Source organism: Aquarana catesbeiana, linkage group LG09 (genome assembly GCF_042186555.1).
Source record: "Aquarana catesbeiana isolate 2022-GZ linkage group LG09, ASM4218655v1, whole genome shotgun sequence".
NCBI classification, from domain to species: Eukaryota; Metazoa; Chordata; class Amphibia; order Anura; family Ranidae; genus Aquarana; species Aquarana catesbeiana.
In genome coordinates, this window is record NC_133332.1 from 244,110,127 (window position 1) to 244,137,158 (window position 27,032).

A 27,032-nucleotide genomic window follows, 5' to 3' on the forward strand; every position below is an offset into this window, starting at 1 on the left:
AGTTTTTGTTGCACTTTGATATAGCGGTGTGTTTAGTAAAAGAACGCTGCACTAATATATGTTTGTAAAGATGTATTATTGTGAAAATCAGAAGATAGTGGAAGCTGCTCTCATCCAATATTTTTTTTGCCCATGCAAAATTTTGGAATTTTAAAGGAATTTGTAAAGGGATTTTAAGTCCCGAAAAGGAAGAATCTTTGGGCTTTGGTACTGCAAACAAGTCTTTGAACCTGTCTTGTGGCAGTTTGGCACAACTTTTTGGGTCAAGAGATGCTGCAAATCTATCTTTTGGTTGATTTAAAAGAAGAAAGTGGTAAGGGGGTAGAGTTTAGAACTATATTTTGTACCCTTTTGGAACCACAAGCCTGCGACATCTGTGACCCAGAGCGGCAAACTGTACCAGACATCCCCCCAACTCTTAGGAGTGAGGGCACCCTTCATTATGAAGACGTTTTGAGGAAAGCTTGGTGACCCATGTGCAACAAGCCTTGTGCCAAAAGGAAGGGCTGAACTGAACTTGAAGTGGGTTAAAGCAGACAAGTGGTCTGCGTTTAGAGGTGCTAGGGACTCCTGAGGAGGAGGTTGCGAATCTTCAATGATTTTTGTAGGAAGTATCCACAGTGGAAGTAAAACCTTCCCATCTGTGACCTCTTAGATGAATTGTTCAAGTGCCTCACCAAGCAGATGTCTTCCTTGAAATTGCATATGTGTGAGGTGCCATTTGCAGGCAGCTTTGGTTATCCAAGCTTTTAGCCATACGATTCTGCGCATGTGAATGGTGATTAAAGCCACTCTAGAAATTTGTCTTGTGACATATTCTAGGACATCCACAAAAGAAAGCACAGCAGAAGGAAGTTGCGCTCTGTAACAGCAAGATCCTAAAATACAGGGTCATGTTGGTTGTTCATTGTCCAGTTAGCTGCAGTTTGACATAATGAAATTGCAACAAGAGCTGATTTCAGGGCTGGGCCTGCAACAGTAAAGAGACCTTTTAGGAGTATTTTGAATTTCCTATCTGAATCTTTCAAGGGAGGGACATCTTCAATAGTTATAGTGAGATGTTTGAATAGGACAGAGAAGGCAGCCCATGTCTTTGCAAACTCTTTTTTCCCCTTGATAGTTTGCCACCCCCGCCACCACCCCTCCCCCCGACCATGATCTCTTACAGTGCGGAGGGAAACTGACGGCAAGAGTTAAGGGGTTTGTTCTTCTCAGGAGTTTATCATTAAAATGCTTTTACTGCTTGTTCAGAATATGTGCATAGTCTGGGTGAGAAAGGAGAAAGCCACTAGAGATGGGTTGGGTGAAGGCCATGTGGAGTGGTCACAGCAAAATTTACTTTACTCTTGTTTTCAGCATCTTTGTTGGCACATCAGTTTCTTACCCTAACACGCAAATCAGAGATGATTGAAGAAAGCTCTGCATTCTTCTGCTCATAGCCCTGCAGCTGCTCGTGACATTCCTGCAGCTTTATTTCTGTCATCTTCAGCATCTCTGGGAGCTTCTCCAGTTCTTCTAAACGACTTTGAAATTTCCTATGAATCTGAAGGCACAAAAATTGCCAGGCTGAAGTTTAAATATGCCAAGATGCAGAATAATTGTAATTAGATGTTACTAGATACTCACTCACATTTTATTAACCCCAGCCAATCATTTTAATCTTTTTGCTGACAGACTCTTTCTTTTTGCACATGATAAAATAATAATTTTAGGCCCGAAGAATGGTTAAAACCAGGAAGATTACATATTTTCTGAAAGCAGAGACTCTGGAGAATAATAAAGTGGTAGCTAAATGTTGAACGTTGAAATTGTGTGTGCCTGTGAACCAGCATCAAACTTTGGTACCCAAAATTTTCCATAGGTGACACGTTAAAAGCCTTTTACAGGCCATCAGTTAAGCGGTTATATGCCCAAAAAATAAAACAAAAACAAACCTGTAAGGCAAAAGGCATAATGAACTAGTATTCACCGCATACTAGCTCATTATGAAATACTAACCTTAGAAGCACCCGCACAGCCTCCTGGTCACTGCTGAGGGAGCTGACATGTTCCCTCTGCGTTTCTTCTGGGTTCGTGGCTCCGGCGCTGTGAGTGGCAAGAGCCACGGGAGTTATTGCTCTTGCTCTGGCGTGCACAGCAACGTATAACTTATATAGCGCAATCAACGCTTATAACATAGATGCCCCCAACGTGTGTGTTTATCTACTTACAGTATCTCACAAAAGTGAGTAAACCCCTCACATTTTTGCAAATATTTTATATCTTTTCATGTGACAACACTGAAAAAATGACACTTTGCTACAATGTAAAGTAGTGAGTGTACAGCTTGTATAACAGTGTAAATTTGCTGTCCCCTCAAAATAACGCAACACACAGCCATTAATGTCTAAACCGCTGGCAAAAAAAGTGAGTACACCCCTAAGTGAAAATGTCCAAATTGGGCCCAAAGTGTCAATATTTTGTGTGGCCACCATTTTTTTTTTTTTTTGCAGCACTGCCATAACCCACTTGGGCATGGAGTTCACCAGAGCTCTACAGGTTGCCACTGGAGTCCTCTTACACTCCTCCATGACGACATCACAAAGCTGGTGGATGTTAGAGACCTTGCGCTCCTCCACCTTCCATTTGAGGATGCCCCACAGATGCTCAATAGGGTTTAGGTCTGGAGACATGCTTGGCCAGTCCATCACCTTTACCCTCAGCTTCTTTAGCAAGGCAGTGGTCATCTTGGAGGTGTGTTTGGGGTCGGTATCATGTTGGAATACTGCCCTGCGGCCCAGTCTCTGAAGAAGGGAGGGGATCACGCTTTGCTTCAGTATGTCACAGTACATGTTGGCATTCATGGTTCCTTCCATGAACTGTAGCTTCCCAGTGCCGGCAGCACTCATGCAGCCCCAGACCATGACACTCCCACCACCATGCTTGACTTTAGGCAAAACACTTGTCTTTGTACTCCTCACCTGGTTGCCGCCACACCATCTGAACCAAATAAGTCTATCTTGGTCTCATCAGACCACAGGACATGGTTCCAGTAGTCATAGTTACATAGTAGGTGAGGTTGAAAAAAGACACAAGTCCATCAAGTCCAACCTATGTGTGTGATTATATGTCAATATTACATTGTATATCCCTGTATGTTGCGGTCGTTCAGATGCTTACCTAATAGTTTTTTGATACTATCGATGCTCCCCGCTGAGACCACCGCCTGTGGAAGGGAATTCCACATCCTTGCCGTTCTTACAGTAAAGAACCCTCTACGTAGTTTAAGGTTAAACCTCTTTTCTTCTAATTTGACCAATTTGGTGCAGTGTGCGGCGTATGGTCTGAGTACTGACAGGCTGACCCCCCACCCTTCAACCTCTGCAGCAATGCCAGAAGCATTCATACTTCTATTTCCCAAAGACAACCTCTGGATATGACGCTGAGCACGTGCACTCAACTTCTTTGGTCGACCATGGCGAGGCCTGTTCTGCGTGGAACCTGTCCTGTTAAACCGCGGTATGGTCTTGGCCACCATGCTGCAGCTCAGTTTCAGGGTCTTGCCAATCTTCTTATAGCCTAGGCCATCTTTATGTAGAGCAACAATTCTTTTTTTCAGATCCTCAGAGAGTTCTTTGCCATGAGGTGCCATGTTGAACTTCCAATGACCAGTATGAGAGAGTGAAAACGATAACACCAAATTTAACACACCTGCACCCTATTCACACCTGAGACCTTGTTAAGGAGTCACATGACACTGGGGAGGGAAAATGGCTAATTGGGCCCAATTTGGACATTTTCACTTAGAGGTTTACTCCCTTTTGTTGCCAGTGGTTTAGACATTAATGGTTGTGTGTTGAGTTTTTTTGAGGGGACAGCAAATTTACACTGTTATACAAGTTGTACACTCACTACTTTACATTGTAGCAAAGTGTCATTTCTTCAGTGTTCAGTGTTGAAAAGATATAATAAAATATTTCCAAAAATGTGAGGGGTGTACTCACTTTTGTGAGATACTGTATGTGCACGTGCATAGGGGCTCAAAATATTTTTGGGGGGTTTTTAGGTGCTTGGGTGCACCTTTTAATTTTTTTCACTTAACTTTATTACTATCACATTAAGGACCAGTAGTCCCCTATGTGACAGGATGTTTACCATGATAGGTTTTCTTCTCTTTGTTGGCCTACTTCTACATAGACTATCCCCCTTCAAGAATGCTGCTACCAGACTCATTCACCTATCCAAAAGCTCGGTGTCTGCAGCACTCTATCAATCCCTCCCCTGGTTTCTGCTCACTCAATGCATAAAATTCTAAATACTGACAACATACAAAGACATCAATAGCTCGTGTCACTCGATGACCCCACCCTTTTGTTTACTTTAGAGAGGGGGAGAACTGGCAATGTCGTGTGGCGCTGGGAAGCAACAAGAGTGGTAAGGTTTGGCGGGATTTTTTTTTTTTTTTATGCAGGTCCACACCTGTCATTCATAGTGATGGACCTACATCGCTGGATGACATGATTGATGATGGATCTACATACTGGAGATTGCTCAGATAGGGGGTCACCATTTTATTTTTTTTACCGTGAGGTCTCCCCTTCAAATGCAGATCTGGTATGGATTAGGGGGGACCCCCTTTTTTTAAAAAGAATTTTGCCTCTACCTCTACCTTTACATTCTGCTGTCAGCGGGGAATCCCTCGCTGAAAGTAGGGTGTGAGCCATGGTTGTTAGGACACTGGCGGGTGCTGGCTCCTTAACAACCAATGACTCATCCCTGCTGCTGACAGTGTGGTGTGCTGTGACAATGAGGGTGTCAGCTCCTAACAACCAAAGAAAAAATGGACCATTGTCAATTTACATCCATTCCAGTCTGTTTCAATGGACCTGGACGGAGCCTTGTTCAGCTTAAAAAAACCCGCAGGTGGCTAAGGTTAGAGTTAACGGACACCTGTCGGATGCCTTCTCTGTGGGACATGTCAAGGTTGCCCACTTTCCCCGCTAATTTTTATCCTGACATTAGAACCTTGTCTTCAACGTTTGAGAGATAATCAGGATATCAAAGGTATATCCGTAGCTCATTCCACCTACAAGCTAGCGGCATTTGCTGATGACATACTATTATTCCTACAAGATCCTCACCTTTTGCTTCCAAATCTCCTCAAAGATCTTTCTCTATTTGAAACTCTAATCTTAAAATTAACTTTGCTAAATCAGAAGCACTTAATATACAGTCAGGTCCATAAATATTGGGACATTGACATAATTGTAATCTTTTTGGCTCTATACACCACCACAATGAATTTGAAATTAAACAAACAAGATGTGCTTTAACTGCAGACTTTCAGCTTTAATTTGAGGGTATTTACATCCAAATTAGGTAAACGGTGTAGGAATTACAACAGTTTGTATATGTGCCTCCCACTTTTTAAAGGGACCAAAAGTAATTGGACAGTTGGCTTCTCAGCTGTTCCATGGCCAGGTGTGTGTTATTCCCTCATTATCCCATTTACAAGGAGCAGATAAAAGGTCCAGAGTTCATTTCAAGTGTGCCATTTGCATTTGGAATCTGTTGCTGTCAACTCTCAATATGAGATCCAAAGAATTGTCACTATCAGTGAAGCAAGCCATCATTAGGCTGAAAAAAAAAAAAAAACCCATCAGAGAGATAGCAAAAACATTAGGTGTGGCCAAATCAACTGTTTGGAACATCCTTAAAAAGAAAGAACGCACCGGGGAGCTCAGCAACACCAAAAGACCACGGAAAACAACTGTGGTGGATGACCGAAGAATTCTTTCCCTGATGAAGATAACACCCTTCACAACAGTTGGTCAGATCAAGAACACTCTCCAGGAGGTAGGTGTATGTGTGTCAAAGTCAACAATCAAGAGAAGACTTCACCAGAGTGAATACAGAGGGTTCACCACAAGATGTAAACCATTGGTGAGCCTCAAAAACAGGAAGGCCAGATTAGAGTTTTCCAAACAACATCTAAAAAAAACTTCACAGTTCTGGAACAACATCCTATGGACAGATGAGACCAAGATCTACTTGTACCAAAGTGATGGGAAGAGAAGAGTATGGAGAAGGAAAGGAACTGCTCATGATCCAAAGCATACCACTTCATCAGTGAAGCATGGTGGTGGTAGTGTCATGGCATGGGCATGTATGGCTGCCAATGGAACTGGTTCTCTTGTATTTATTGATGATGTGACTGCTGACAAAAGCAGCAGGATGAATTCTGAAGTGTTTTGGGCAATATTATCTGCTCATATTCAGCAAAATGCTTCAGAACTCATTGGATGGCGCTTCACAGTGCAGATGGACAATGACCCGAAGCATACTGCGAAAGCAACCAAAGAGTTTGTTAAGGTAAAGAAGTGGAATGTTATGCAATGGCCAAGTCAATCACCTGATCTGAATCCGATTGAGCATGCATTTTACATGCTGAAGACAAAACTGAAGGGAAAATGCCCCAAGAACAAGCAGGAACTGAAGTTAGTTGCAGTAGAAGCCTGGTAGAGCATCACCAGGGATGAAACCCAGCGTCTGGTGATGTCTATGCATTCCAGACTTCAGGCTGTAATTGACTGCAAAGGGTTTGCAACCAAGTATTAAAAAGTTAAAGTTTGATGGATGATTGTTAATCTGTCCCATTACTTTTGGTCCCTTAAAAAGTGGGAGGCACATATACAAACTGTTGTAATTCCTACACCGTTCACCTGATTTGGATGTAAATACCCTCAAATTAAAGCTGAAAGTCTGCAGTTAAAGCACATCTTGTTCGTTTCATTTCAAATCCATTGTGGTGGTGTATAGAGCCTAAAAGATTAGAATTGTGTCGATGTCACAATATTTATGGACCTGACTGTATCTCTACTACATGAGACCAAAACCCTATGCCAGGCAAACTTTCCCTTCAAATGGAATTCGAATTCCATTAAATACCTTGGAATTCACATACCGACCAATCTTTCAGATCTACATAGCAAAAACTATGTCCCGATTTTACAAACTATCCAGAAAGATCTTAAGGCTTGGTCATCTGGTTTATTCTCTTGGTTTGGCAGAACCTCTATTATTAAGATGAACATTTTGCCAAAAATTCTTTATTTGCTCAAAACGAGTCCAGTAAAATTACCACAAACATTTTTTCATCCTTCCGTAGAGCTTGTTTGGAATTCATTTGGGGTGGAAAAAGAGCTCGGTTGAGCTACGATAGATTGTCTTTACCTAAATTGAAAGGTGGTTTGGGATTGCAGGACATCCGAAAATACTACTTGGCGTGTCAATTGACCAGAATAGTAGATTGGAATGTGGATACAGCCACCAAAGCATGGACTTCTATCGAACAGGCCTTCTCAAGTTTACCACTCAAAAGTATAACCTGGATAAATACTAGACACATTCCTCAACAATGCAAACAACATCCACTAATAAGCGCCACGTTGCACGCATTTAACACTACATGCCGTCAATTTCATATCTCTTCAGTCCCAAGCCCACTTACACTGATTAGACACAATCCTGATTTTCCACCGGATTTTGTTGGACCCTTTCTATTAGAATTAGGACTCCATGTAAGTACAAAGGCAGAAGACTTCTTTAATGAAAAGACTTTCCTTCCATTATCAACACTGAATGCACAAAGGACAGACCACCAAATCTCTTTATGGTCATATATGCAACTCAAACATTATCTAACTAACCCACAGACACGACCAGCCTTCTCGAGAGATCGAACACAATTCAAATCTATTTGCACCAACTCGGAACCACAACATCATCTCATATCTATTATTTATTCCATACTTTTTGATGACCAAAAGCCTAAATCGAATCTCGCAAGCTCAAAATGGGAAAAAGATCTCTCCAGCAATCTCTCAGACACCGAATGGGGAAAGATATATACTAACATACACAAAGGCTCAATCAATGTGACTGCACAAGAAAATGGTTTTAAATTGTTCTCCAGATGGTATAACACGCCCCTCAAATTACACAAAATCAATCCGGAGATTCCGCCCACATGCTGGAGATGCAATAACGAAGAAGGTTCGCTTCTTCACACCTGGTGGGAAGGTCCCCCGATCATGGAATTCTGGATTGATGTATTTCGGTATATCACCCAAATTACAAATATACACTTGACTTCTCCCCAGCCCAAGCTCTGCTTCATCATTCCACTTTACCGATGAAAACTTACCACATATCATTGGCCCAACATCTCCTTAATGCCGCAAAACTTTGCATACCAGCCCTCTGGAAATCTCCCAATCCACCTATGATTGCCAACTGGATTACCAGAGTAAACAAAATAGCTTCAATGAAAGAACTCGTACACCAAGCACATGACTCCTCTAAAACATATAGAAACACTTGGGCTTGCTGGCAACACTTCCAAACAACCTCCGAGTGTACCCAACTTCTCAATTAGATAGCTACTTGCGTCCCTATACCACATCCTATACGCCCCAAGTTTTTACACACATAAAGATAGCGACGAGATCATAAACCCTTATAGAGGAAACTCCAATATTATGAAGGATTTCCACACCTGGATCCCTAAACTTGAGAATTTTCCTTCCACTAGGTGTTATTCAGATAGCCCAATACTGGGCTAGGAAATGATGAGCACATACCTTACCCTACTACACAAGTATATACGCATAGGTCCCCAATTCATTACGGATCATATACAGTGGGATGTAAACTTTTTTTTTTTTTTTCCTTAGAGAAGGAGACAGAAAAGGAAGGGGAAAAAAAAATAACATTTGAATTAGAAGAAGAGAGGGAAGGAAAAAAAGAAAAAAAAGAAAGAAGAAAACATATCCTCAAGAGACATAAATCAGTTAAAACTTAAAGATTTTGACTTTGATACACGAGTCGAAATCTGATAATGAGGGGGAACTTAGCCTCATATGTTTTCCAACCCTACTATACGTGATAGAATTATTAACGTACTATAACTATTCTAAGATTATTACCGGTTAGATCTGATTTACATGTGGCCACTCTTTCAATATAATTTACCGTGTTTTTACGGTAATTGTCAAATGTTCTATATTTTATCCTAAACTGATTATACCTAACATTTTATTTCTGACCTTGCTTACTAGTTGTTACTTCTTATAATTGTTATTCATACACTGTAACTTGCTTATATTTCTGATAAGATTAAATTCTTATGTGTATTCTTAAACTTTTTCTTGGGAAAAAAAAAAAAAAACCCTGCACGTAGGCGGATGTCTGTTTGCCCACAGAAATGAATTGCTGAAAATCCAGTGTGAGCGGGGCCAAAGTATAAGTGAGAGAAATTTCTCTAATGGGTCAACCAAAGGGGAACCAGATTCAGATCCCAAGATCCCATGGAGTTGCAGGGTAAAAGAGTGGGGGACTACATGGTAGATCCACTGTACAAAGGTCTTAAAATGATTGTAAACTATTTTTTCTAAATAACAAAAATGTTATACTTACCTGCTCTGTAATAGAATTGCACAGAGCACCCCTGAGCCTCCTCTTCTCGGGTCCCCCACCGGTACTCCTGGCTCCTCCTCCCCTCCGACTGCCCCCATATCAAGCATTTGTGCAGGCTCGATCCAAAGCCACGCTGCCTGCGCCCACAAACACAGTGCAATTTGGCCTTGCCCCCTATTCCCTCATCACAAGATTTGACTGACAGCAGTGGAAGCAAAGCCCGTGAGAGAAGGGAAAGAAGATAGAAACGCTACAAATAGGCACAAAGTTGGATCAAGTGAGGATAATATGGGGAGGTGATACTGCTGCCTGAACATGTTTTACCTTAATGCAATAATGCATTAAGGTAAAAAATAATTTAGGCTTTTGAACCACTTTAATTAAAAAGTGAAAATTGTTTCTAAAACAGAATAGAAAGACCAAAAGCCTAACCCTTGATAGTGCTGAGAGCGAGACTCACACCAAGTGATGTATGCCTCCCATATCCAATGATAGGATAGGTCCTTGGAACAGAAAATCTTGGCGATCTGGTACAGTCCATGGACCGTTTTCTAGGAGTCTTACCGGATCATCATACCACATCCTCCAGGGCTAGCCCTAGAGCAATGAGGATTACTGGAATGCCCTCCAGATCGATCTTGTGTAGCAGATGTTGAAGAAGATTCAGGAGAGGAAAAGCATAGATGGGGGTGTATTCATTCTGGTACAGGATCCTTGTATCTGAAGACAAACCTGTCCAGTTTGTTTATTGAACCTGGAGGCTAGTGGGTCCACATCCCCGAACTGTGACACAAGTTCTTAAACACAAATGAACTGCATGCTCATGATGTGGTGTGTTTTGTATAGTGGTGGAATTATAGTTTTATCTCTCTTTAATGCATGATAGTAGTCTGCTAGCCTTGCCTGTGGGAGCTTGGCACAGAATGCTATTGCAAAGTCTGTGATCTACAATACCAGAGGTGCAAATGAGAGGCCAAACAGCAGAGCCACAATATGGTAGTGCAGGGTCCTCGTAGCAATGTGTAGGGATCACTGATATTCTGGAAGGATGGGGACATGTAAGTATGCATTGACAGGCATTGTAGATATCATGTGGAATTTTTGGACTTTGGAATGAAGACATTCAAAGCTTTGAGATCCAGTGATTCCCCCGTTTGACCTTGGGAACAGTAAACAGATTGGAGTAAAATCTCTGGAATTGTTTTGCCTCAGGAAATGACAATCTGGTCCAGAATTATTGAGAGGGCTTGATGAAGATATGTGCAGTGATACAGGAAGGCGTAGAATTACTGATGAGGGGGCAAGGAGCAAAACAGCAGTTTGCAGCTCTGACTTACTACCTCCCACACCCAATCATCTGAAATGAAAGCTACAGATACAGAGGACGAAGACTTTGAAGTCTTTAACCACTTCCCGCCCGGCCTATACCAGAATGACAGCCGGGCGGTGGTTTGGTTATCCTGACTGGATGTCATATGACGTCTTTCAGGATAACAACCGTGGGGGCGTGCAGTGCGGTGATCAGTGGTGCGGCGTGTAAGTCTGACACACCGGGACACCGATTTTGGTAAAGAGCCTTTGACGGAGGCTCTTTACCACGTGATCAGCCAATTGGCTGCTCTCCTGTCGGGGGGTCTTTGCCGATTATCAGCCCAGCCCCCTCCAGGACCACCAGGGATTGCCACCACTGATGACCACCAGGTATGCCACCCATGGCCACCAGGGATGCCAATCCTTGCCAAAATCAGTGCGAATCAGTGCCCATCACTAATGCCTGCCAGTGCCTCCTTATCATTGATACCCATCAGTGTCCGTCAGTGCCACCTATGAGTGTCCAGTGCTGCATATCAGTGCCCGTCAGTGCAGCCTCATTAGTGAAGGAGAAATCTTACTTATTTAGAAAATTTTAAAACAGAAACAAAGAAAAACTTAATTTTTTTCAAAATTTTTGGTCTTTTTTTATTTGTTATAAAATAAAATAAAAACCCCCAGCAGTGATCAAATACCACCAAAAGAAAGCTCTATTTGTGGTAACAAAATGATAAAAAATTTGTTTGGGTAGAGTGTAGCATGACCGTGCAATTGTCATTCAAAGTGCGACAGCGCTGAAAGCTGAAAATTGGCCTGGGCAGGAAGGGGCAAAAGTGTCTGGTATTGAAGTGGTTAAGCTTCTTTTACTAAGGAAGAAGGGTGCTTTTGGCACCAATAGCATCCTTATGATAGCAGCAGCTGTGTAGGCAGAGCGGCACAGAACGGCCTCAAAACCCTTCTTTTCAGGTCCCTCGCTGGCGCTCTGGGCTCCTCCTCTTCTCTGTGCACCATAGTTGGCCGCTTCCTATGGGAGTGCACCTGCGGGCTCACTCTCGAGCAAGGCTGTGTGCTTTGCTCAGCCCTGCGATAGTTGTGTGCAGTGTATTGCTGTCTCCCAGGGGCACGCTGGATTATTTGTATCCTGAATATGCAGAGATGGGATTGTATTGAGCCTTCAGCATTGCTGATACTAAATCCAGGAACTAAGTGGTGCATCCGGTGTTGGCCCTCCTCCCTCTAATGGCTGCTCCCTTAATTAGGAATATTATTTACATGCCCCTGCTGAGATATTTAGCTATATCTAATATACTTTCTTACTGCTGACTGAACTTTCTCATGCTACAGTGACTTGCATGATTTTGCATTCCAATTTAAGATAGAGAGACATATTTCCTTCTCTGTCTCATCTGTGAACCTTGGCCGTGTCCTGAGGAAGCCTAACGGTGAAACGCGTAGACATACAAGGGCTCACTGCACAATAATCATAGATGCTATATGTTACAATTGTCATTGTTTTTTAGATATTGTATTTTTCAATACGTTTATATTTTTTATACTGCTATATCTTGTCCACTGTTTCTTAGCCTAAAAAGTCCGCCTCCCTGGTAATACTCAGTACTACCTTATTTTGTATCCTCAATGATTTATGGACGTGGCTTATTTTTGGTGCACTTTCCATTTTTTTTTTGTGCAATAGCAATATAATAAATGTTTGCTTTTGGGCTTAATACTTTAAGCAGCAGCGGGGAAATACTTCCTCCAGGCCGTATGAAGGAAAAGACAGCGAGGTGTGCACACCAATGCTCCACCCTTAGAGGATAATGACAGCATTTCATTCAGAAGTGTTAACCACTTCTGTGGCAAAACTGGCAGGAATGGGGAATATGGCACCTGGTTCTCAGTTTAACCAGCCTACTCTTCATAGGCAGGGGAAGTGCAAAGGCAATGCCAGCAACTTTGGACCTGGACTTTTACCAGATTGAAGTCTGGAAAGTGCTCTATGCAGATTCCAGTGTTCAAAGGTCACAACACACACATCCAGTGTAACAGGGTCTGGGCGTAGTACTTCCTACTGGCGCTCCTGGCTCCTCTTTTTGAAGTGCCCACCGCAGGAAGCCGCTTTTCAATGTGGCACAACTGTGGGCTCGAACTCGAGTCACACTGTCTGTGTCCATTGACACAGACAGTGCAGCTTGGTCCCGTACCCTGCACCTTCATCAGGATTTGATTGACAGCAGTGGAAGTCATTGGCTAGCAATCTGCCCTATGAGGAGGGAAGAAAGCAGAGAGAGCCATTGCTCTCGGGCACAGCGCCGGATCGAGAATGGGCTCAGGTAAGTATAAGGGCAGTGGGGGCTGGGGGGGTGAGCTGCACACAGAAAGTTTTTTTTAGCTTAATGCATAGAATGCATTAGGGTAAAAAAAAAAATAAAAATCTACCTTTACAACCACTTTAAGACTTCCTGGGCCCTTCAATGGATGAAGAAGAAACTTTAAAGCAGCCAGCACACTGTGTCATCAGTGACATATTCTGATATGGTCACATAATCAGTTTCATCTTCAGATAATAGTCAGACATACCTGTTCTAGTTCAATGTTCATCTCGTCCTTTAGGTTTTTATTCTCTGCATCAGATCTTTCCAGCTGTAAACTCATTTGATCAGCCTCTAGTCGAGTCTTTTTCATCTGTGAAAAAGGAAAAGTCAGAGGCCAGGTAGAAATGGACAAAGTCAGCCTGTCAATCAAAAATACACAGAATACACTACTAAAAAAAAAAAAGCGATTATTTTCTGTGTGGGTGAAGTGTAGCAGGATTTTTTTATGTACTGTTCTTCAGGGCCCTGACAAGTAGATTTCCTTCTATTTTCAACATAGATCGCTGGCCAAAATGCATTCTTCATACACTATATTGTCAAAAGTATTGGGACACTTGCTTTTACACACACATGAACTTTAATGGCATCCCAGTCTTCGTCCATAGGATTCAATATTGAGTTGGCCCACCCTTTGCAGCTATAAAAGCTTCAACTCTTCTGAAAAGGCTGTCCACATGGTTGTTGTAGATGAGAAGGCCTAGCTCGCAGTCTCCGCTCTAATTCATCCCAAAGGTGTTCTATCGGGTTGAGGTCAGGACTCTGTGCAGGCCAGTCAAGTTTCTCCACCCCAAACTCGCTCATCCACGTCTTTATGGACCTTGCTTTGTGCACTGGTCCAAATCATTTGGTGGAGTGGGGATTATGGTGTGGGGTTGTTTTTCAGGGGTTTGGCTTGGCCCCTTAGTTCCAGGGCTGGAAACTCTTAAGGCGTCAGCATACCAAGACATTTTGGACAATTTCATGCTCCCAACTCTCTGGGAACAGTTTGGGGATGCCCCCTTCCTGTTCCAACATGGCTGCACACAAGTGCACATAGCAAGGTCCATAAAGACATGGATGAGTGAGTTTGGAGTGGAGGAACTTGACTGGCCTACACAGAGTCCTGACCTCAACCTGAAAGAACACCTTTGGGATGAATTAAAGTGAAGACTGCAAGCCAGGCCTTCTGATCCAACATCAGTGCCTGACCTCACAAAATGTGCTTCTGGAAGAATGGTCAAACATTCCCATAGACACACTCCTAAACCTTGTGGACAGCCTTCCCGGAAGAGTTGAAGCTGTTATAGCTGCAAAGGGTAGGCCAAACCTAAACCCTGTTTTTGGTTTTGGTGCGCAGATGTAGTTCCGCTTTAAGTGAAAATATTCTAAAAAGGTCAGATGTTATAGATATTCTCACATATCTTTTCATCTAAGGACCTATGCAGAAGGAAATGTTTGTTAGAAATTGGGCCAATTATGCACTGAAATGGTAGAACAGTTCATGTTCGTTTTTTCTTTAGTTTGGATCTATGTTGTATTAATACTCCCCCAAGAGGGAAAATACATTTTTTTTTATGAAGATTTTACTAAAATCAAACCTGTTATCGCTTGACTCTACTGAAAATGTTTTTTTGCCCTCCTGGTATGTTCTTTGTCTTAATTAAGTTCTTTGCATTTATGATGCAGAACAGATACACTAACTTTTCTCTCACTTCATCTGCATCCTTGTTCCTGATCATGGACTCAATGTATTAAAGACAGAGACTCAGCACTATAACTAGGCACCTAGCATTGTCAGGTTTCTTTGTATAGCACATCTGAAACGGATAAAGCCAACATTAAAAGGTGGGGACAGGCACAGAAAAGAGTAACACCACAAACCTGATCTTTATAGGTATCGACGAGACCTTCATACTGACGCAAAGAATTCTTGAGCTGCTGAATTTCATTATGAGCCAATGTCAGTTTCTCCTCCACAGTGGATAAATGGGTCTACAAAGAGAAGAACAATGTATCAATAAGTGATGGACACACGCTAAATTATGCTTAAAGTGTAAGTTCACCTTTACAGAAAAATCTGTAAGGTGAACTTACACTGGACCCCCCCAGTCCCGCTGACCTGGAGTCCTGTGATCCCCCACTGTTAGGAACTGGAACGCCGCTTCACCAGTCTGGGGGATTTGAAATCCTCCTTGATTCCTCTCCTCCAGGGCTGACAGGACGGGCTAGACAGAGTCTGATTGGTCAGCGCCCCCCATGTGATGGTCCTGACCAATTAGAATGCCTCCTATGCGAACACATTGAGAGGTACGGATAGGGGGTTAAGCCGGGGGGATTTAAAATCCCCGGAAAAGTGAAGCGTGACCCGGTGTCTCACAGCCGGGGATCACGGGACTTCAGGTCAGCGGGACCAGGTGGGATGAGGAAGGGGCTCCAGTGTAAGGTCACCTTACAGATTTTTCCACCACTGCAATGTATAAACGCAGGCATAATGCTGGTCTGTAGTATTGCTACCAGATCTCTATTGCTCAGTCAACTGTGAGACCTGCTGTATGTGCCAGAATATAGGGCAGAGTGAGCTGTAAGCAATAGTACACCTTCTAAGTGTTTATACACAGGCAATGACAGCCATGGATGAGTAAGCAGTAACATTGTTCTCAGTGTTTGTCAGTTCAATCACGTGTGTACTTATAGTGTTGTCACAAGAGAGGGGAAGACTGAGCAGGAGCTCACACACAGCAGTGTTTTGGGAGGAGAGCGATCAGATGGGCCAGCAAAGATAGATAGGGATCTGACACTTTTGGAAGTGGTGAATCTTTAGACAACCAGACAAGTGGAGAGAGATCTCTTAATTCTTTCAGGTTTCCTTTAAAAGCCTATACAGGTGTAACAGAGCAACACAGCTGATAAATAACACTGACAAAGTTTTACTGTACTGCCGTGGCTTACAACATCAGATGTGGTAATAATGCAGAAAAAATGAGTGCAACTTAAAGTATGGTGCAACCTTAAGCTTCTCATGCTCCAGGCGAACGGTGGTGTTCTCCATGGTCTGTTGGTGGAGTCTATCCAGGAGAGAGTCCCGCTCAGACCGAGTCTTGTCTTCACTGTTCTGACTCTCCTCCAGCAGCTTGGACACTCGACTGATGAAGACATACATAGGGGAATATTTATACAGCAGTGGTATGGTCTTATTGTGCTCATATCACATACGTGTGTGTGTGTGTGTGTGTGTATATATATATATATATATATATATATATATATAACACACACACACACACACACAGGTTGGGCAAAAATATGGAAACCATACATGATTTGCAGGGGTGAGAATGATGACATGTTTTGCGTCCAAAACAGGTGGGAAGCCTCACTTTTGTCATTCACTGTGTGCGCTGCTAGTAATACGGAGGAGATTCAAAGAGGGCAAATTGTTGGTGCCCGCTTAGCTGGTGCCTCTGTGATTGTTGTTAAAGTTGCTAATTTATTTGCAGTGTCGTGAGTTACAGTATCAAAGGTTATGACGCTATATACAGTTTCAGGGAAAAAGTTGTCTGATAAGCATAAACGCGAACGACATGGTCAACTCACTGAGAGACAAAAAGGACATTGCGCAGGATTGTGATCCTGGATTTTTCCATTAGATTCCATTATCCACCATCCAAGGCTTAATATTGTGAATTCCCAGCAGAATTCGGGCCGTCTTGGATGCCAAAGGAGGTCCAACACCATATTAGGCAACAATTTCATTCTTTTACCATACTTGTTTCCATAATTTTGTCCAACCTGTGTGTGTGTATATATATTTACATACAAAGTGTATACACACACGCAGTCTTTTTTAACCACTTACTAATTTTATAATAATATAATTGCCTTTAATACCTCTGTATCAAACATATAGAAAATGCCTACATATAAATAAAATTAGCGATACTAAAGTCTCAGTTTTTTTTTCTTTAAAAAAAAAACAAACATGTCATACTTGCCTGCTCTGTACAGTGGTTTTGCACAGAGCAGCCCAGATGCTCATTTTCTCGGGTCCCCCACCGACGCTTCTGGCCCCTCCCCCCTGCTGAGTGCCCCCACACCAAGCAGCTTGCTATGGGGACACCTGAGCTGAGCTGCTGCTCTGCGTGTCCATTCAGACACTCAGCTGTGGTTCGGCCCCGCCCCCTCTCTCTCCTGCTTGGCTCACTGACTTTGATTGACAGCAGCAGGAGCCAATGGCGCTGCTGTCACAGTTAATGAGGAGGGAGACTTTCAGGCACTGAGACACTCCTGCAACATCGCCGGATTGAGATGGGCTCAGGTAAGAATTAGGGGAGCTGCTACACACAGAAGGTGTTTTTTTATCTTAATGCATAGAATGCATTAAGATAAAAAAACATTCTGCCCAGTGGAGTAACTAGAACCTTTAGGGGCCCCGGTGCAAGAAACCATTAAGGGCCCCCCTGAATCCCAGCCGGGGCCCTTCCCTCCGAGTCAGGTGGTGGAACTCCAGGTACGACCTTTGTGAGCCCTGTAGTTCTGCCACTTGTATCAGTAGTTAATTATTTTTTTACAATTTTTTAGGAGCCCCGTTGGGGGGCTTTAGTGACATTTCAGAGGTCTAAACAAACCTATGATGTTCCACCTTTGAGACAAAGAAGAAGACTGTGGACACAGTCCCCAATCTCCTTGTCTGCAGCCTCAGCTACATAGAATGAATGGACAGGAATAGCTCTGTACAGAGCTTCCAGCCCATTCATAAACTGAAGCATAGTAAACGCAGTTTACTATATGCCACAGTTATGAATGGACAGAGTCAGTGATTGGTACACATTTACAGGCCCATTTCCCACGCTCGGTCCTGACAGATCCCCAGTAGCAGCCAGCAAGAGAGAGGATGGGGGAACCTGGCAGAGCCGACGAGAAGGTTTGGGAAAGAGCACACAGGGGCTGGAGTGCAGACCTTGCTGGTACTGCTGTACCCATCTCCAGTGACCGCATGCTGGTACTGCTTTACCCCCCCTCAGGTGTCCAGTGACCCCTGCTGGTACACACCCCTAATAGCTGGGGATTCAGATTTCTTCTGTGAGTTCTGCCCCCTCCTCCATCCTGGCACCCTAGGATGGCTGACACCAGCCCTGCCAGCCATAATGGTCTGTAGATGGGGTTTCTGTTCTAAGGGGAGGTGGGGTCCTGGTCCCCAGGGAAGATGGAATCCCTAGGTAAGATGGAGTCCCCATTGCCAGGGGAGATGGGGTTGCTGTCCCCAGGGAGGATGGGATCCCAGTCCCCAGGTGAAAAGAGGGCCCTGTCCCCAGATGAGAAGGGGGTCCCTGTCCCCAGATGAGAAGGGGGTCCCTGTCCCCAGATGAGAAGGGGTCCCTGTCCCCTGGGGAGAAGTGGGCCCTGTCCCCAGGGGTGATGGGGTCCCTTTCCCCAGGGGAAATGGGGTCCCTGTCCTTAGGGGAGATGGGGTCCCTGTCCCCAGGAGTGATGGGGTCCCTGTCTCAGAGGTGATGGGGTCCCTGTCCTTAGGGGAGATGGGGTCCCTGTCTCAGAGGTGATCTGTCCCTGTCCCCAGGGGTGATGGGGTCCCTGTCCTTAGGGGAGATTGGGTCCCTGTCTCAGAGGTGATGGGGTCCCTGTCCCCAGGGGCTATGGGGTCCCTGTCTCAGAGGTGATGGGGTTCCTGTCCCCAGGGGTGATGGGGTCCCTGTCCTTAAGGGGGATGGGGTCCCTGTCTCAGAGGTGATGGGGTCCCTTTCCTTAGGGGTGATGGGGTCCCTGTCTCAGAGGTGATGGGGTCCCTGTCCCCAGGGGTGATGGGGTCCCTGCCCCCAGGGGTGATGGGGACCCTGTCCTTAGGGGAGATTGGGTCCCTGTCTCAGAGGTGATGCGGTCCCTGTCCCCAGGGGTGATGGGGTCCCTGTCCCCAGGGGTGATGGGGTCCCTGTCCTTAGGGGTGATGGGGTCCCTGTCTCAGAGGTGATGGGGTCCCTGTCCCCAGGGGTGATAGGGTCCCTGTCCCCAGGGGTGATGGGGTCCCTGTCCTTAGGGGTGATGGGGTCCCTGTCTCAGAGGTGATGGGGTCCCTTTCCTTAGGGGTGATAGGGTCCCTGTCCTTAGGGGAGATGGGGTCCCTGTCCTTGGGGGTGATGGGGTCCCTGTCTCAGAGGTGATGGGGTCCCTGTCCTTGGGGGTGATGGGGTCCCTGTCCTTGGGGGTGATGGGGTCCCTGTCTCAGAGGTGATGGGGTCCCTGTCCTTGGGGGTGATGGGGTCCCTGTCTCAGGGGTGATGGGGTCCCTGTCCTTAGGGGAGATGGGGTCCCTGTCTCAGAGGTGATGGGGTCTCTGTCCCCAGGGGTGATGGGGTCCCTGTCCCCAGGTGAGAAGAGGGTCCCTGTCCCCAGATGAGAAGGGGTCCCTGTCCTCTGGGGAGAAGTGAGCCCCTGAGGTCCCTTTCCCCAGGGGTGATGGGGTCCCTGCCCTTAGGGGAGATGGTGTCTCTGTCCCCAGGGGTGATGGGGTCCCTGTCCCCAGGGGTGATGGGGTCCCTGTCCCCAGGTGAGAAGAGGGTCCCTGTCCCCAGATGAGAAGGGGTCCTTGTCCCCAGATGAGAAGGGGTCCCTGTCCTCTGGGGAGAAGTGAGCCCTGTCCCCAGGAGAGATGGGGTCTCTGTCCTTAGGGGAGATGGGGTTTCTGTCCCCAGGGGTGATGGGGTCCCTGTCTCAGGGGTGATGGGGTCCCTGTCCCCAGGGGAGATATGGTCCCTGTCCTTAGGGGAGATGGGGTCTCTGTCCCTAGGGGTGATGGGGTCCCTGTCTCAGGGGAGATATGATCCCTGTTCTTAGGGGTGATGGGGTCCCTGTCCCCAGGTGAGAAGAGGGTCCCTGTCCCCAGATGAGAAGGGGTCCTTGTCCCCAGATGAGAAGGGGTCCCTGTCCTCTGGGGAGAAGTGAGCCCTGTCCCCAGGAGAGATGGGGTCCCTGTCCTTAGGGGAGATGGGGTTTCTGTCCCCAGGGGTGATGGGGTCCCTGTCTCAGGGGTGATGGGGTCCCTGTCCCCAGGGGAGATATGGTCCCTGTCCTTAGGGGAGATGGGGTCTCTGTCCCTAGGGGTGATGGGGTCCCTGTCCCTAGGGGTGATGGGGTCCCTGTCTCAGGGGAGATATGGTCCCTGTCCCCAGGGGAGATGGGGTCCCTGTCCCCAGGGGTGATGGGGTCCCTGTCTCAGGGGTTATGGGGTCCCTGTCTCAAAGATGATGGGGTCCCTGTCCCCAGGGGTGATGGGGTCCCTGTCTCAGAGATGATGGGGTCCCTGTCTCAGAGATGATGGGGTCCCTGTCCCCAGGGGTGATGGGGTCCCTGTCCTTAGGGGAGATGGGGTCCCTGTCCTTAGGGGAGATGGAGGGGGTCATCTCACCCACCATGACAAAGCTGCAGGCTGGGCACTCATCCATGGTGGCCTGGGCTCCCTCCAGAGTGCTGCACAGATGATCAATGTATCTCCCAGAAAGACCTGTCATCTGTGTATGACAGGGGAGGAGGGGGGCTGGCAGACAAGCCTGTTGTTTCCTCCGAGGAGCCGGCTCTCACAGGGCTGCACTGCATCTGTGTGCTTAGTTTATTTGCCCGGGAGAAGCATGCAATGCAGTGTGAGCCGACTCAGGGGGCGTCACTGACACCGGACTGAGCGGCGCTGCATGGAGCTGGAGAGGGGGACCCAGAGGAGCTGGCTAGGGACACAGGTCATGCAGGGAATGCAGAACTAAAGAGCAGCCAGTGCAATACTCGAGCATGGAGCTCTGCTAGTCACCCCCCCACCTCTAGCCAGCAGCCACCCGTGGGCACGGTGTACGCACTGGTACTCCTAGCCTATGATGCCGCCGGCCATGCATAAAGGGGGGGCCGCACAGCCCCGACTCTTGCGCCCCCTATAGTTACGCCCCTGATTCTGCCTTTACAACCACTTTAACTTGGGGCCCTGCATGTGTATCATATGTAATTGTATTCCAAAATGAACATTATTTCTCATCTTAATTTGAGGGTGATTGCTATCCATAACTCATGCAAGACCAGTGGTGGCTGGTGCTCTATTTTTTGGGGGGGGGGGGGCAAACAAACCACCCAACACCCCATCCATCCAGGTCGCAGAGAGCTTTGGCGGCTTTCCCCTGCTTCTGCTCCCGGCCAATACCATTGCTTCTCCTATCGGCCAATCGGGTCTTAAGACCTGCTTCCTGATTGGCTGGGAGAAGCAGAAAGACAATAGCGAATATTAATTTGCTATTGTCACACAACTGGGTGGGCTGGGTGAGCCCACCCTTTTTGAAGCCAATTAGAGCCTCAGGCTCTAATTATGTGCTTACAAAAAAACCTCATGGAAATCATGTGTTCGGTCCTGCATGTAGATTAGGGGGAGGCGCCCCTGCGCCCCTATTGGAGTGACCGCCACTGTGCATGACTTTTACTGAACACATTTTTTGTTTATAGAACACCAGCTATTGTCATTTTCCAAGGGCTGCCCTCATATCACTCAGTTTTAGCCGTTTCCCAGCCACAGGACCAGTATTATTAGCTATAACAACTACTGTATTACTGGTACTGAAGTCATGCTTGTAAAGGCATATTTAGGGTACCTGCACACTGGTACAGATGTTTGAACATCAGTATTCCTGGCCAAAATTTCTTGCGTTTATTTTGCTCGTATGCACATACACAAGTGAGATTAATTCTAGCTCTCAGAAAGGAACTTTAAAGTGTTACTAAACCCAGGAGCCTGCATTCACTATATCTGGTCTCACAGAGTACAGGGAAATTCAATTATTTTAGTAAATATAGACTGCTAAATACCTTTTCTCATCAGCAGCACATAGCAGTCTTGTGACTTCTATCAGTATCCAGCCAAGCACTAGTTAAAGCTTGTAGGAGGAGCCCTGACCCTCTGTCTGGTCAGTGCTGATTGGCCCTGTGCTGATCACATGTACTCTCCCACGAAAAAAAAAAAACTCTCTCGCAATACACACCAAACTGAGCATGTGCAGAGCGACTCCAAAGGCTCTGTCTTATCAGGAGATGGATGAAGGGACAGATCAGAGAAGACAGGATCAAACAGCCTTTTTATACAATGCGGAGGAGTAACCCCTTAGGTTCCACCGTGAGTATAACAAGCATGCTTTACTGCATATACAGACTGATTTTACTGTTGTGGGTTTAGTAACACTTTAATCTCTAAAACGAAAATTTATGTCCATACATGCATATTTGCACATACACGTAAAATACTGACCGGTAATTTACATTTTTGTGTATTTTTTTTGGATTAATCATCCAACTTACTCATTCAGCATGGTGACCTCACTCTCCAACTGGCTCTTATCTTTCGTTAGCATGTTGTAACGGCTCTTCAAGGATTCCATGCTGGACAAAGCAGCAGAAAGTTCAGTATTCTGTAATAGTATAAGAAAAAAATCATTTATTTTAGATAAACCCTGGGAATTATCTGCAGAAAGGGTCTTCCTGAAGACAAAACAGGAAATGAGAGGAAATCTCTCCAAAGCAAGGGGAATCCCCTCTTGGACAGTTACAGTAATGAACTGGTTTTACATTTTATGTTTATGAACTTTACACAGTTAAAAAGGAAAATGTACCAATTTTTTTCTATAAAGTTTTTTTTTTTGCATTTTTTTTAAACATGCAGAGTATACAAGCTTCACATGAGGATTGCACAAAGCATCCTTAAAGAGGAAGTAAACCCTGATGGGGTTTACGTCCTCTTTGTTCCCCTGCAAAGTAAAAGCATAATGGTCTAGTATTCATCGCATACTAGCCCATTATGTGGCACTTACCTGAAAACGAAGCCTGCGCTGTCCCTGCTGGTGGAAGCATCCATCTTCGCCCCCCCTTCCTTCCGGGGCCGTGGACTCCAGCTCTGTGACTGGCCGGAGTCGCGTGACATCACGCATGCGCGGGAGCAGCCAGTGTGGGCACTTGCGACTGAAGAAACGGCATGGAGAGCCTTTTCTTCACAGCGCATTCGAATCCCATCTGGTTTAGCAGGGACTGACCAAGATTCAAACCATCTATGGGCAGGCTGGTTGTACCCAAATTGATCCATTAACTGCAATTATTGACAGGCGCTATAGCGGCTGTCTGTGTTGATGGGGAAATTAAATGGTTTTCTTTCCTGTAATCCGTGGTTGTAGGAAAGAAAATCGCATCATCTATGGCCCGCCTAAGGCACAAAAGAAGCCAGGGCTTCTGGGTAATATTATATTCCTACACTCCTGTTAGGTCTGCCTTTAAATTACACATACCCTACATGTTAGATGGCAAATTGCAAAACAAAAACAAAAACCTCTGCACAACTGAAAATGTACATTTTTTTTTTTTTTAAATATTAGATTTCTCATGATTTTCTGTCTCTGACAATGGTCAACAAGACAAAGAAGAGTGAATCTACGTAGCTAGAACCCTCTTTGTTTATCTTGTGCTGTCTGTGTTCTGTTTTGACCCAAAGATTCAATGGGATGTAAAAGCAAATCTCAGAGTAAGGCCCCTTTCACACGGGACAGATCCATGATGATCCGCCCCGTGAACATCCGCTGCTCAGCGGGGATCTCTCCGTTTTTCCCAGCTGAGCCGGCGGATGACAGGGCGGGACCCGCACACTGTGCAGGGACCGCCCTGTCAGATCTCCGCTCTCCCCTATGGGGGATCGGATGAGCACAGTACGTCTGTCCATGTTCATCCGATCCGCTCTGCAGACGGATAGAAAAATAGGATTTTCTTCCGTCCGCAGAATCGGAGGAGAGCGGGGACGGATGATATCGCTTGTCAGCGGATGTTCATCCGCTGACACCCGCTATCCCATAGGGATGCATGTATGTCCGTATTTCATCTGAAAACGGATGGATGAAATATGGACATACGGTCCGCACGTGTGAAAGGGGCCTTAGGAAGAATTCCGCTCTGACAATTGTTTCCATTAGATTTCTCTTCACCTCTTGGTTGGTTAACAACTAAAATATAATGGATTTCCCATTACTAACCAGAACTATCCAGTGGGGACAAAAACATCAATAAAAACTCTAAAAACGTAAAAAAAAAACATTTCTAGCTATATATTAGATATATTATGAGGTTGATTTACTAAAACTGGAAAGTGTAAAGTTTGGTGCAGCTCTGCATGGTAGCCAACTGGCTTCTAACTTCAGTAGGGCTGAAACAACTAAATATGAAATTAATCGATTACTATTTTCATTATCAATTAATCGGCCAGTAACATATTGGGGTTAAAAAAAAAAACTAAAATGAGCCCTTTATAGTACAAAAAGAGCAAATCTCTACTGTAAATATTACTTTCACGGGTCTACAGTAAAAAAAAAAAAATGAACCCCTTACAGTAGTGATTATCTGCTTTTTTTGTACTATAAAGGGCTAATTTTCGTTTTTTTAACCCCGTTTACTAAATGGGGTTAAAAATGTTTAATGTTACTAAACGTAAAAGCAAACTGTATAAGTGTCTACCGAGCCTTATGCTGGCCACACGGATCAATTTTCAGACAAGAATATTCAGACGAAAAATCTTTGTACATTCGCTGAATGAAAGAATGTTGTTTGAAATTTTCACTTGTTTTTAACATTCTGTTTTTAAAATGAATGTAATTTCTGAATGAAAACCACATACACTGTCTGAAAATTCCTTTGATCAAGAAGTTTTCTATTTCTAAATTTTCCCATCACTGTGGTTGAAAACAAACGTCGTTTTGACCCCACTAACGATTAGAAAATCGAACAAACGTTCTTAAAATGACATTTTTTTTTTTGAAAGAAGACATTGTTTGTTTTGTTTTTTAATAAAAAAAATTGATCTCTGAGTCTGATGATATTTACCAGATTCACCCTCTAAAAGTATATACGGTATATCTCTGCTCTAATAGTTTATACAGTATATCTCCTCTAAGAGTATATACAGTATATCTCTCCTCTAAGAGTATATACAGTATATCTCTCCTCTAATAGTATATACAGTATATCTCTCCTCTAATAGTATATACAGTATATCTCTCCTCTAATAGTATATACAGTATATATCTCCTCTAATAGTATATACAGTATATATCTCCTCTAATAGTATATACAGTATATCTCTCCTCTAATAGTATATACAGTATATTTCTTCTGTCTGTTATTCTCAGAGTGGATTCGATATTTTGCTCCCTAACCATATAGTTGGTTGGTATAGTATAGTATAGTATAATATAGTATAGTATAGTTGGTTATTTATATTTACCACTGCATAGAGATATTTAAGAATAAATTGCCTTTTTTTAAAACTTTACATATTAACTAAATTATACACCACACTCTTTTTTAAGGTTATTAACCGATTAATCGACACAATAATCGGCCAACTAATCGATTATGAAAATAATCGTTAGTTGCAGCCCTAAACTCCAGCTTGTTCAATTAAGATTTGACAATAAAACCTAGCGGCAGCTGAGCTGCACCAGATTTTGCACTCTCCAGTTTAAAAAGATCAACCCCTAGGTGACCTAGTCAAAAAATAACAAGATGGAATAGTAAATTGAATGTTAACATTGTAATATTACTACAGAGTCTAGCCAATGACATTCTATAACCCAAGCTTGCTACGTCAAAACACTTTAAATCTGTACTCGCTTTTAAGTAAATATGCATTTTGATAACCACCCACTGAGGCAGCAGGCATGATGGAATAGCTGGAAGTTTGTAAGCCCTGCATTTTATTAAACTTTTTTCGTTTTTTGGGTCATTCGTTATGATCGAATTTCTCTTATTTTGAATAAATTGGTAGAATATCTGAAAGAACGAAAATCCGAAATAATAACTAATAATAACTAAATATTAAATTATAGGTATTGGAACTTCCTTTCAAATTTGGCTGTTAGTGAACGTAACGAATACGAATTTATCCAAAGTTACAAATTATCTGAAATAACTAATGCCGCATCTAAACGAATGGAACGTAATGAATTGATAATAATAATGATAATAATAACTAATAAAATTTTTATTATTATTTATTTGTTACGTTCCATTCGTTTAGATGCAGCATTCGTTATTTCGGATATTATTATATTATACACAATCTATATAGCGCCAACAGTTTACGCAGCGCTTTACAATGTAGAGGGGGGACAGCACAATTACAGTACAGTTCAATAAAGAAGGGACAGGAGGGTCCTGCTCGTAGAGCTTACATTCTGAAGGGAGGGGGTGGTGGTACAAAAGGTAGCAGATGCGGGAAATGATTTGATGGGGTTGTTAGGTGGGCGTGGGATAGGCTTCCTTGAATAAGTGAGTTTTCAGGGATCTCCTAAAGGTGGACATGTTAGGGGCTGATCGGATATACTGGGGTAGGGTGTTCCAGAGGATGGGACAGGCTCTGGAGAAATCTTGAAGGCGAGCATGAGAGGAGGTAACAAGGAAGCTAGAGAGCAGGAGGTCCTGGGAGGAGTGGAGGGGCGATTTTGGCGATATCTGCAGATGAGGTTGGTGATGTAGCTGGGGCGATGTTGTAGATGGCCTTGTATGTTGTGGTTAGCATTTTGAATTTTACACGGTGGGGTAGGGCAAGCCAGCGAAGGGATTGGCAGAGAGGGGCAGCAGTCACAGATCGATTAGTGAGGTGTATTAGTCTAGCAGCAGCATTCATAATAGATTGAAGGGGGGATAGCCTGTGTAAGGGTAGGGCATTAAGGAGAGAGTTGCAGTAGTCAAGGCGGGAAATAATTAAGGAGTGAATAAGTTGCTTTGTGGTGTCTTTAGTCAGGAAGGGTCGAATTCTGGAGATGTTGCGAAGGTCAAGGTGGCAGGATTTAGCCAGTGATTGGATGTGGGGGCTGAAGGAGAGGTCAGAGTCAAGGATTACAT

General features: G+C 44.4%; 1 protein-coding gene across 3 annotated transcripts in view; it reads right to left on the reverse strand.

Annotated features, from left to right (window-relative positions):
• The window catches only part of ODF2 (outer dense fiber of sperm tails 2), a 95,691-nt gene that overhangs the window by 13,613 nt on the left and 55,046 nt on the right, over nucleotides 1-27,032 (reverse strand). For 2 of the 3 annotated variants that reach the window (XM_073600072.1, XM_073600074.1), the window contains exons 12-16: nucleotides 22,455-22,564; nucleotides 16,129-16,264; nucleotides 15,003-15,113; nucleotides 13,348-13,452; nucleotides 1,385-1,543 (exon numbers count right to left, since the gene is read on the reverse strand). In XM_073600072.1, coding sequence (XP_073456173.1) covers nucleotides 1,385-1,543; nucleotides 13,348-13,452; nucleotides 15,003-15,113; nucleotides 16,129-16,264; nucleotides 22,455-22,564 — 621 coding nt within the window. The remainder of the gene's footprint in view (nucleotides 1-1,384; nucleotides 1,544-13,347; nucleotides 13,453-15,002; nucleotides 15,114-16,128; nucleotides 16,265-22,454; nucleotides 22,565-27,032) is intronic. The other variant, XM_073600075.1, reaches the window with a different exon arrangement.